The sequence below is a fragment of the Vanessa cardui genome, chromosome 10, assembly GCF_905220365.1.
Source record: "Vanessa cardui chromosome 10, ilVanCard2.1, whole genome shotgun sequence".
Classification (NCBI taxonomy): domain Eukaryota; kingdom Metazoa; phylum Arthropoda; class Insecta; order Lepidoptera; family Nymphalidae; genus Vanessa; species Vanessa cardui.
The window spans coordinates 9,488,092-9,499,893 of NC_061132.1; the positions used below are offsets into that span (position 1 = coordinate 9,488,092).

An 11,802-nucleotide genomic window follows, 5' to 3' on the forward strand; every position below is an offset into this window, starting at 1 on the left:
ATCAAAGCTAACCACTGTATAAGGTCATTAATAATGTTCGCAACATAAATTTATATAGGTAAAAAAAGGGTTGGCTGTATGATCTGAAGTCGTGGGGACCTGGATCCACACGAAATTTAAAATGGTTAACAATTTACATAAAAATCTTTGCCAGTTAAAACATTCATTGAGGATAGGTCTGAACTAATTTGTTCAAAATGTTTCAGACAAACTCCTCTTCACCTTGCCGTGTTAAACAATCATGAAGGATCAGTAACGGCAATCATAGAACACAAAAAACTAGTGGAGAAAGGTGACCTGCCAGCCACCGACCGTTCCAACGTAAGCCTTGTACCAAACCTCAATCTGAAGAACTCTGAAGGCGACACGCCCGTCAGCCTTGCACTCACTGAAGGTAACCAATATTCTTTAAAAACAATCGGTGTCATTTTTTAAATGGGATAGCATGACGTACAAATAATGTTTTATCTGTGTTTATTAATTTTACTTCATTCGTCTAAAAGTTTAAATTAATTCATAAATTTGCTTTGGATATAAATGTAAAATGTAACTAATTTCTTTTCGATTTAATGACGAAACAACTCATCTAGAGTTGTTTTGTCATTAAATCGAAAAGAAATGTTATGCTTTGACATCATGTTATATTTTTGAAGTCTGTTTTACTTTGTATCCAAAATGACATTAATTATTAATAAAGTTCTACAATCAATTCATACTCATATCTTCTATCTTATGTCTTTAACATAATTATGTATGTATATTCTTTAGTATACGTTTACAACTTCTTCGGTCCGAAGAAAGGAAAAAAGTTTCTCAAAGGAAATATAATAAATATACTATATAACAACAATATTTTAGGTCACAAACATCTAGTTGCGCCGCTGATCGAGGGCGGGGCGGACCCGAATATACGAAATGGAAAAGGATTTACGTTATTACACCAAGCCATCGTGGAGGAAGATTCGCGGACTGCTATCTTCTTGTTAGATCATGGCGCTGATATGAACGCATTGTAAGTAAAGTTTTCGATTTACAAATCTACTAGTAACAAAATAAATACTATATAAAATTACTGACACGCATTTTAATTAATAGACTTTACTTAAAGTGTTTAGAAATAGCTACAATATTATTTATTACAATTATGGCCTTATGGAAATGGGAGACTTTAAATCTTTATTAAAATACCAGTAAAATGTGCATATAAAAAAAAATCATACTAAAACTTGTCTGTTTTGTAAGTTGGAACTATGAGATGAATTTGTAATGGTACCTAAGGGTAAAAATATAATTTTACACATGTTTCGGTAATATTAGTATAGCGTTGGAATAATACAAAAACTCTCCTCACAATCAATACTTTATCTCTCCTGAAGTGGTTCACAATCAAAACTGATACACGATTGATTATTTTGCTCGATCCTTCCAATTCGACGATTAAAGTAGGAATGACCATTTCTAGGCTTACTCCTAGTATTTAATGTTTACACGCACCTCCTCCGACTGTAGCTACATCCGGTTACGATCCATTTTAAAAACAATTTAGTTTAGTCAAAACCGGATGTTGACAATCAACGCAAATTGTAACAACTATTTAAATCGAATTATTTATGCTGATAATACTTTATTATATTAAAACAATAAAATATGATTATATTAAAATAAATATGCTAACAATAGAGGGATTTGATAGTCATTTAGAATGGATTGTTGATATTTCTCACATTTGGTAATATATGCTAAAGGACCGACGCCGGCGAGACGCCCCTCCAGCTTGCGATCCACTGCCGCTTGGGGCTCGTGGTGGAGGCGCTGTGCGTGCGCGGCGTCGACATGAGCCGCCTCGACGCGCACGGCGTGCCGCCGCTGTGGGCCGCGCTCGACTCCGGCCAGGAGGAGGTGGCCAGCGTGAGTGGACCTTTTTGTGTTGACGCTACCCTGTTAACTTAAAAAACGACTTTATGGTTTAAACGAGTAGAGCGATTTTTGTGTTGACGCTACCCTGTTAACTTAAAAAAGGACTTTATTGTTTAAACGAGTAGAGCGATTTTTGTGTTGACGCTACCCTGTTAACTTAAAAAACGACTTTATGGTTTAAACGAGTAGAGCGATTTTTGTGTTGACGCTACCCTGTTAACTTAAAAAAGGACTTTATTGTTTAAACGAGTAGAGCGATTTTTGTGTTGACGCTACCCTGTTAACTTAAAAAAGGACTTTATTGTTTAAACGAGTAGTGCGATTTTTGTGTTGACGCTACCCTGTTAACTTAAAAAAGGATTTTATAGTTTAAATTAGTAGTGCGATTTTTGTGTTGACGCTACCCTGTTAACTTAAAAAAGGACTTTATTGTTTAAATGAGTAGTTCGATTTTTGTGTTGACGCTACCCTGTTAACTTAAAAAAGGACTTTATAGTTTAAATGAGTAGTGCGATTTTTGTGTTGACGCTACCCTGTTAACTTAAAAAAGGACTTTATAGTTTAAACGAGTAGTGCGATTTTTGTGTTGACGCTACCCTGTTAACTTAAAAAAGGACTTTATAGTTTAAATGAGTAGTGCGATTTTTGCGTGTGATTTTAAAATTATATCAAGTTTCATTTTAGATTTTAGTACGCAATGGAGCCGATGCCGACTGCTGGGGACCGGGTCCCGATGGATGCTTACAAACTTTATTACACAAGTATGAGACATTATTATCAAATGCTTAATTTAAATCATATGTTTAATAGTAGGTTGTAATGTTGCTATCTATTTATCATGATAGAGCAATAGATGAGAATAAGGAGACGTTGGCCACATTCCTCATCCGATCCGGTTGTGATGTCGAAAGTCCTCGGAAGACGGGACCTAACGGTGAGGGCGCCGAAGTTGCAGCTGATAAGCAGGCCCCGTTACACCTTTGCTGCACTTGGGGCCTCACGGAAGTTATTCAGGTATGTCTTACATTAAATCACTGTTCCTTTTGTTATGATATATAAATAAGCAAAAATAAAATAATATGTCTGTTTCAAACTGTGTTCATTTTATCATTTCTTCCGAAAATATTTAATGTATTTTTTTTATGGTATAGGTTGGCGGACATATGGGTCACCTGATGGTAAGTGGTCACCATCACCCATAGACAGTGAAGCTGTAAGAAATATTAACTATGCCTTATATCGTCAATGTGCCACCAACCTTGGGAACTAAGATGTTATGTCCCTTGTGCCTGTAGTTACACTGACTCACTCACCCTTCAAAGCGGAACACAACAATACTGAGTACTGTTATTTGGCGGTCGAATAATTGATGAGTGGGTGATACCTACCCAGACGGGCTTGCACAAAGCCCTACCACCGAGTGAAAAATAGGAAGGAAGGAGGTAGAAAAATATAATGTTTTATATATGGAATTAACTTATTTTATTCTAGACACTTCTAGAACACGGAGCGAACATAAATTCTAAAGATGCAGAAGGAAAGACTCCGCTACACATTGCAATAGAAAACCAACACGCAGCGATCATTTCTCTGTTGCTGTCTCAACCGGGGATCGATTTATCGGCGCGAGACAACAAGGGGGTCACGCCGTTCGCAGCCGCTCTCACTGCGAGGAACAACAAAGCGGCTCAAGCTATCCTAGAGAAGAATCCTTCTGCTGCAGAACAGGTGCTTGAAACTAGACTTGACGACCGTTTGTTTATCGATACTTAAAAAAAAAAAATATCATAATATCTAAAAAATCGTGTTCATATCTGAATATGGACACGATTTTATAAATAGCATCATCACACAGTATAAGACAAAGTCGCTTACTTTCCTTATGTATGCTTAGATCTTTAAAATTACGCAACGGATTTTGATGCGGTTTTTTTTTTAATAGATAGATTGATTCGAAAGGAACTTTTTTTGTATACACGGACAATATGCGTAAAGCAACGCGGATAATTTTAGAGGTTTCTATTGTGATGTCGTAAATAAACATACATAAATATTTTATCCGTTCGAAGCAGGGGTGGATAGCTAGTAATATGTATTATGTTTTTTTTTCCAGGTTGATAAGAAAGGTCGCAACTTCCTTCACGTCGCCATCCAAACATGTGACATGGAGAGTGTTATGTTCCTGATGTCCGTTAAAGTGGATGTTAACTCGCGCGTTCAGGACGCGACACTAGCGCCGCCGCTGCACCTGGCGGCGGCTGTCGGAAACGAGGTGTTGCTTCGGAGTCTGCTGTTAGCCGGCGCGCGGCCCAACGACAGGGATGCACACAAGTAAGTGCCTAGCTGAGATGGCCCAGTGGTTAGAACGCGTGCATCTTAACCGATGATTGCGGGTTCAAACCCAGGCAAGCACCGCTATATATATGTGCTTAATTTGTGTTTATAATTCATCTCGTGCTCGGCGGTGAAGGAAAACATCGTGAGGAAACCTGCATGTGTCTAATTTCATCGAAATTCTGCCACTTGTTCATTCCACCAACCCGCACCCCTACCCGCAACCCTATTAAAATATTCGTTGCTAACAGTAAAGTAAAGTAACAGCCTGTAAATTCCCACTGCTGGGCTAAAGGCCTCCTCTCCCTTTAAGGAGAAGGTTTGGAACATATTCCACCACGCTGTTCTAATGCGGGTTGGTGGAATACACATGTGGCTGAATTTCTATGAAATTAGTCACATGCAGGCTTCCTCACGATGTTTTCCTTCACCGCTGAGCACGAGATGAATTATAAAGACAAATTAAGCACATGAATCAGCGGTGCTTGCCTGGGTTTGAACCCGCAATCATCGGTTAAAATACACGCGTTCTAACCACTGGGCCATCTCGACTCTTACATTTACATAAAACAGTCAAATAACTTTCAATATTCAAATAATAATAATAATTCAAAGACGACCTCCGTGGTCGAGTGGTGTGTACACCGGTTTTCATGGGTACGCCACTCTGAGGTCCCGGGTTCGATTCCCGGCCGAGTCGATGTAGATTACCATTAGTTTTCTATGTTGTCTTGGGTCTGGGTGTTTGTGGTACCGTCGTTACTTCTGATTACCATAACACAAGTGCTTCAGCTACTTATATTGGGATCAGAGTAATGTATAGTACGACACAACTTAGATGTCGCATCGGCAAAATTCGTAAAACCGATCACATCCTAATTAAGTACGCTATCCCAAATTATCAATATTTATTTGTCACGCGAATATGATCTTTGCATAAACGTAATAACTTGTAATATCATATGACCTAATATATTCGTCAATTTGACACGTCGATTTACATGCACTTGCTTTCTCTGACGCGTGAATCTATAGCGACGAATAGCGTCGAATGGCGCGATAGGGAGCTATTTCTATTGGTTGTGTAAATTTGCAGTCATCGGTTTTATTTTCATTCCATTGCATTTTCCGATGCTACATCTAATTTGTGTCTTACTATATGTGATGTTGTCTCATATTTATTTATTTATTTATTTAATATCTGTAAATGATGATGTTTCAATGACATTGTGTGTGTCGCGCAGGCGCACGGCGCTGCACGTGGCGGCGGCGCACGGGCAGGCGGGCATCGTGTGCGCGCTGGCGGGCGACGGCGCGGAGTGCGGCGCCGTGGACGCGGGCGGCGACAGCGCGCTGCACGTAGCCGCGCGCGAGGGCCACGCCGCCGCCGCGCGCGCGCTTCTCGCCGACACCGACATCGACGCCGCCGCCACCAACCTCAAGGGTCACTGCCCCCCCCCCCCCCTCGCCGCCGACATATCTAACCCCCCGACGTCTCTAAATACAAATAACACAAGTCAACACGGTTTTTGAGTCTGAGTTCTGTGGTGCTGATTTTGTTTAATTATGTCTAACCAAACAAGGAAAAAATAATTTTATCTAATAAAGTTTGCTTTTTTTGGCAACTAGAACGAATTTTAAAATTTTTAGAAATTCGAAAATTTTTTTTCAGTTAAATTAAGAATTAAGAAAAAGAACTTTAAATTATTTGTTAATAATATTTATTTACAAGGAAAAATAGAGGTAAATCTCTAAAAACATAAAAAAAGCAGAAACTATTTAAAAAAAAAAAAATTTTTTTTGGTTTTTTTTTCAATGTAAGTAGGAACTTTCTCGTACTGAGCTCCATACGTAGTCACCAATCCTTCTTGAGCAAATTTCACTGTTTAAGCCGGGAAACTACTATTTCTGCTTTAAATTTAGGTACAGTTCCGAAGATTCAGAAGATGATTTTCATTAAACTCTTCTGAATTAATAAGATGTGGCTCAACAGACACTGATTCAGTTAAGAATTCGCGGCATCCGCTACTACTAGACATTTATGATAGCGGCAGCTGTCCCATTGTTTTTAAACGAGAAGGCACAGGAATATGTTCTCTGTGGGGTACTGGAGCGGTTGTTGATGGTAGTTCTGGGTACTGAATTTTCTTGGCATTTTTGCCAGCCCGACGCTTGCGTTGATCAACTACAGCAAACTAGCAATCATTTATGTGTTTAGTGGGCTCTCTCCATATTCTTGGTTCTGCGAATTTCATACGTTTTTTATCTCCTCAATACCAAGCTGGAAAAAATAACACAGACATATATAAATATATATGTTGATACACACGTTGTTCATTACATATCGTAATTTTTTTGCAATTAGTATACTTGAAAGTTATTATTAACTCTCTTACCTTCTAATGTGTTTTTGCAGTTACCACACGGGAATTTAGGTGCCCATATTTTATCTTGACTTTAAAAATAAAAATAAGCTTTATAAGCTTCACAAAGTCTTATATTTGACGAAAAACTAGTTTTTTAACCGTTACTTTAATGAATTCGCCACAAATATAACAAAAAAAAATTATGTTATTTTCACACTTTTTGGAAGCCATTTTGGACTTCGCGCAACATGAATGACGTCATTTCTCGGTAATGCTCATGCCCATACTGCTGAGGCTACCCGCCGCTCCCCGTTTCATACGCGTAAACCCCTTCTAACCTCGTTACTGGTGTGTTAAATTCGTTGTTCCTTAAGAATTCTGTCAAAATCTTAAAATATTTATTTTTCATTGTAAAATGTGCAAAAGCAAACTTTATTTGTTATGAATTGTTCCTGTGATTACTTTTACTTGTAGACAATCAGAAAATATCAATTTAATAAAAAACCCAAAAAACAAGTTTTTTTTTTGTTGACTTGTGTAATCAATCAAGAAGTATTAAACGGTTTTTTTATGAGCTCATTTATTTAGGGCGATTTGTAACCAAAATAAATGTATATGTAATAATAATAGAAATTGATTAATTTCTAATTTACACTTATAGAAATTGCCTCATAAATCGGATGTAAAATTAAAACTTTAGGAGACTTTATCGTCATGTAGTAATCAAATATACAGTATACAAGCAATGGGTATTCCATTTTCGCTACTACAATTAAGTAGTACACTTGATAAAAATTAATGTATACAAATTAAAAATATAAATTTAAATTTTAGGTCGCAACCCGCTCCACGAACTCTGCTGGTGCAAGAAAGACAACGCCGCAACAATCTGTGAAATTTTCTTAGAATTTATGCCAGACTATCCTATAAATAGAACGGACTTACAGGTACCTATCACTTAATATTTAAACTACGTAGTATAGTGTTTAACCCCTATCTGTGCATGGGGTCGTTTTACCCCACTGAAAAAATACTCAAGTGAAAATTGTAAATTACTATTAAATACCAAAGACATTAGAAAATCAACATTTAGGCGTAAATTATTTATCTCAGTATGTATAAAGATTTAATTATAATGACAAATTATTTTAAACCACTTTTAAATATAAAAAGAAATGCTAAAAATTAGAAAAGCTATCAGAATGAATACAATCATCACCATTACACATACCCTCATCAATATACGATTCCGAGTTAAAGGGTAACGATTATGGCTAATTTACTTCACATATTGAACATTACTTGATGAAGTACCCTGGAAATTAAAACCAATAGAATTACCTGAGTGACTTAATGGTGGCGTTGTGTGCAGGGCAACACGGCGCTGCTGCTTGCGTACATGAACGGGCAGGGCGCGCTGTGCCGCGTGCTCGTGCGCGCCGGCGCCTGCCTCGCGCACGAGAACAAGGACGGCATCTCCATATTTAACTACCAGGTATGGAGATTACACCAACTGAACATACCATTACGCCTGTGTATTTATACATACAACAACAACAACAACAACAGCAATCTGTAAATTCCCACTGCTGAGCTAAGCCTCCTCTCCCTTTTGAGAAGGTTTTGGAACATATTCCACCACGCTGTTCCAATGCGGGTTGGTGGAATACACATGTGGCAGAATTTATATGAAACTTGTCACATGCAGGTTTCCTCACGATGTTTTCCTTTACCGAGCACGAGATGAATTATAAAGATAAATAAGCACATGAATCAGCGGTGCTTGCCTGGGTTTGAACCCGCAATCATCGGTTAAGATGCACGCTTTCTAACCACTGGGCCATCTCGACTGTATTCCATCTCGACTGTATTTTTAAATAGATAATATTTATACCCACCACGCTGTTCCAATGCGGGTTGGTGGAAAACACATGTGGCAGAATTTATATGAAACTTGTCACATGCAGGTTTCCTCACGATGTATTCCTTTACCGAGCACGAGATGAATTATAAAGACAAATTAAGCACATGAATCAGCGGTGCTTGCCTGGGTTTGAACCCGCAATCATCGGTTAAGATGCACGCGTTCTAACCACTGGGCCATCTCGACTGTATTCCATCTCGACTGTATTTTTAAATAGATAATATTTATACGTATACTAAAGTTGCCTAGGGAAAAATATAATCTAAATAAAAAAAAAAACATATAAATAAATGTTTAAAAGTAAGTCTTATTTGATTATCAATGAATATAGGTCGCTACGAAGCAGCTACTGCACCGGCTGCTGGACGCACTGCCGGCGGAGGCGCCGTGGGCCGAGAGCGATCTGTGCCAGGAATGCGGCACGAAGTTTACACTCACTATGCGAAAACACCATTGGTAAAAAAAACCACCATTCTCTATATTTTTTTCCAAGGCAAATATGTCAACTGTTGGTGAGTGTCACCACCACCAATAGACATTGGCTATATAAGCAATGTTAATCTTCTATATTACAACACCAACGCGCTACCAACCTTGGGACCTAAGATTCAACAAGGAATATTGTTGAACCAGAACACAAATATATTGCTCTTCTATTACTTTGTGTTCTAGATAGATATTGAACATAATAAATAATGCTTAACATAATCAAAAACATATTATTATCGAAACACTAAATAAGTAAAAACTAATTAAAGTATATATATATATATATATTACTTTATTAATTATGAACAAAAGAATGACTGTTAGCTAAGTTGTTGTAACTTTATTTTCAGCCGTCACTGCGGTAGGATGTTATGTAACAAGTGTTCTAGCCAAGATATTCCTATACTCAAATTCGGAATGAACAAACCGCAGCGAGTTTGTGAAATATGTTTTAACGTCTTACAAGTTGGCGCGAGTTAGTTAATATGTTATTTAATTATACAGTAAAGTGTGATAAGTTATTTGATACTATAAAGTTAGATATGGCTTTTTTACATTGTTTAAAAATTATTTATAGAATGTAAATTACTAAAATACTAAATTATCCTCATGAGGGTAGAACAAGGTTTTGTATTTTAAGAATTGCATTTCTAAAAGATGCTTATGATGTCCATGTATTATATTTATTTTTAGAGATCTCAATAATTAAAATTATAGATCCTTTAAATGTTGTATCCATTATTATCTATTTATACTTTTATCACAATGCAAAAAATGTTTGCTTAAATACAATCATTTACATAAGTGTATAATATTTTTTTTTATAAATAATCACAAACAGAATAAAAAATCTTGCTACTTCATTTCTATTATAAAGATATTTATTTATTCTTGAAGTGCTTCAATTTGTATTGACATTTTTTTACAGCTTTAAGTTAATATAGTTTTTATTATTGAAAGTTATTATGTTTATTTAGTTGAAAATTTTATTTTAATATTTTACTTGAGTTATGTGGCTTGTTTAAAGAAATGACATTATATTTTTAGCAATGAGTAATAATGAGCATATTGTCAATTTATAAGCCTACGGTTTATTTAATATGGAACTGAGTTCTATTGTAATTTAAAATAAGTTATTAAGTAATGTGCATTTGTTTGTAGTCATTCCAAATATATTACTACTTGTAGGTATAGAAAACTGTTTTCCAATATAGCACCACAATTTTGAGTTCTACAATGTATTAATTGTGGCTACAATTTTATTTTATATTAATTCAAAATTTCTGATAATAAATATGATCTTTATTGTATTATTCAATTTTATAAATACTTTTTTATTAATAAAATAAATTAAAAGAAATTAATAAACTGAACTTATTTATTTACAAAAACAATTAGTCTAATAATGACATCCTTTATTTCCAGTAAAATAATTTATTAACAATCTACATTCCACCTTAAATAAAACATTTTCACACATTCGTTGATGAAACAATAGTGGTTTAAGGATTTTATACCAATGACAATATAAAGGTGGATTTTAAATAAGACTACAGAAAATCCTACTTTAATCGTTTGAAAAGATCTTTGTTCACGCAATGGTCAAGAACATGTAGATAGTCTCTTAGTTCCTCCTCACAGGTTTCTGCTGTGTTAGATCTGGAATTGACGCGGTCATTACACTCTTGATATTTTGACCACATATTTTGTGCATCTGATTTCTGACTGCATTGTTCCTGTTGGCAATAATAACAAAAACATTAATAGCATTATAATATACATAAATACAAGTAGATATGTCAGAATATTCTCCTTTATTATTTGCAAGGAATAAGGACATTAATTGTTTATTAATTGAGCTCTATGTCCAAATATTAGAAAGTGAGAAGGTTCTTGTTCAAACAACTGTAATAAGATCATAAAAGTCTTTTATCAAGTAACTTAGCTAGCTTTTATTGTATTAAGCCCTATATAAAAGAGCTGGCTTGCTTATCAATTAAAATATATATATTAATATGAGGTTATCATAATTTATGTAAAAAATATTATTACATTTAAGCAGTTTAGTGATTAAATAGCGAACGAGTATATATAAACCTTATATTAAATACATACTCTCAATGCTTGCTGTGGATCTACGAGCTCTTGTTCCTCCTCCTCTTCAGCCCTAACCACGGGGATCACTTTGTTCGACATTTTTATCTGTAATAACAGCATAAGACAATTAAAACATTATCTAAATACATGCAGAGATTCGTTTTTCTTATATTCAGGTTCCAATTTATGATCTAGTATTGCATTTTATTTAAGATTACCTAGATCGATGATGCAACACCCAGAATCTAAAAGTTTATCAGATGACAGCTATAACTTGACAGATGATGACTAGTGCTGCCATTAAAATATATTTATATTTAACTGTACTTTTTTTACAGCTCAAATACACTTTAATAACATTAAAAGCTTAAATATATACAAAAATTAACTAAAACTAGTTACTGAATAAATCTTGACCGCGTAGAACGGTGGCAAGAATGCTAGCAGGATTTCCCCGTTGAATCGTAATTCCGATCCTCTGGGCTAAAAACGAACCCGATCCCGATCCCGATCACCAGTGGAGGGAAGAAAGCGAGGTGTTATAATTTTTATGAAGCTTCTTTCACCACTTCTCCAAGGGCCAAGTGTTTCGACAGCAAATGGGACAAAAAACTGATTTGACATAAGACAGGAATATTTAAATCTCTTTATTTTACTTTAGTTTTTCCCTCAGCA

General features: G+C 35.8%; 2 protein-coding genes across 2 annotated transcripts in view; one reads left to right on the forward strand and one right to left on the reverse strand.

Moving 5' to 3' along the window:
* The window catches only part of LOC124532999 (rabankyrin-5), a 52,215-nt gene extending 42,605 nt beyond the window's left edge, over positions 1 to 9,610 (forward strand). The window contains exons 10-21 of the mRNA XM_047108153.1: positions 207 to 394; positions 859 to 1,012; positions 1,746 to 1,908; positions 2,602 to 2,678; positions 2,763 to 2,931; positions 3,409 to 3,645; positions 4,031 to 4,248; positions 5,496 to 5,695; positions 7,452 to 7,564; positions 7,990 to 8,112; positions 8,873 to 8,997; positions 9,381 to 9,610. Coding sequence (XP_046964109.1) covers positions 207 to 394; positions 859 to 1,012; positions 1,746 to 1,908; positions 2,602 to 2,678; positions 2,763 to 2,931; positions 3,409 to 3,645; positions 4,031 to 4,248; positions 5,496 to 5,695; positions 7,452 to 7,564; positions 7,990 to 8,112; positions 8,873 to 8,997; positions 9,381 to 9,510 — 1,897 coding nt within the window. The 3' untranslated portion in view covers positions 9,511 to 9,610. The remainder of the gene's footprint in view (positions 1 to 206; positions 395 to 858; positions 1,013 to 1,745; positions 1,909 to 2,601; positions 2,679 to 2,762; positions 2,932 to 3,408; positions 3,646 to 4,030; positions 4,249 to 5,495; positions 5,696 to 7,451; positions 7,565 to 7,989; positions 8,113 to 8,872; positions 8,998 to 9,380) is intronic.
* Positions 9,611 to 10,394: 784 nt separating this feature from the next.
* Positions 10,395 to 11,433, reverse strand: LOC124533004 (cytochrome b-c1 complex subunit 6, mitochondrial-like). The gene is made up of 3 exons (XM_047108160.1): positions 11,346 to 11,433; positions 11,146 to 11,232; positions 10,395 to 10,766 (listed from the first exon to the last, which is right to left on the reverse strand). The coding sequence occupies exons 2-3, from the start codon at positions 11,224 to 11,226 to the stop codon at positions 10,593 to 10,595; spliced, it is 255 nt and encodes an 84-aa protein (XP_046964116.1). The 5' UTR covers positions 11,227 to 11,232; positions 11,346 to 11,433; the 3' UTR covers positions 10,395 to 10,592.
* Positions 11,434 to 11,802: the final 369 nt, after the last annotated feature.

What these genes read in the sequence shown, in the direction of transcription:
- LOC124533004 (XM_047108160.1), bottom strand. Translation starts at nt 11,226, where the DNA reads ATGTCGAACAAAGTGATCCCCGTGGTTAGGGCTGAAGAGGAGGAGGAA. An exon ending in ATCCACAGCAAGCATTGAGA is followed by an intron (nt 10,767 to 11,145) that starts GTATGTATTTAA and finishes TATTGCCAACAG; the next exon opens with GAACAATGCAGTCAGAAATC.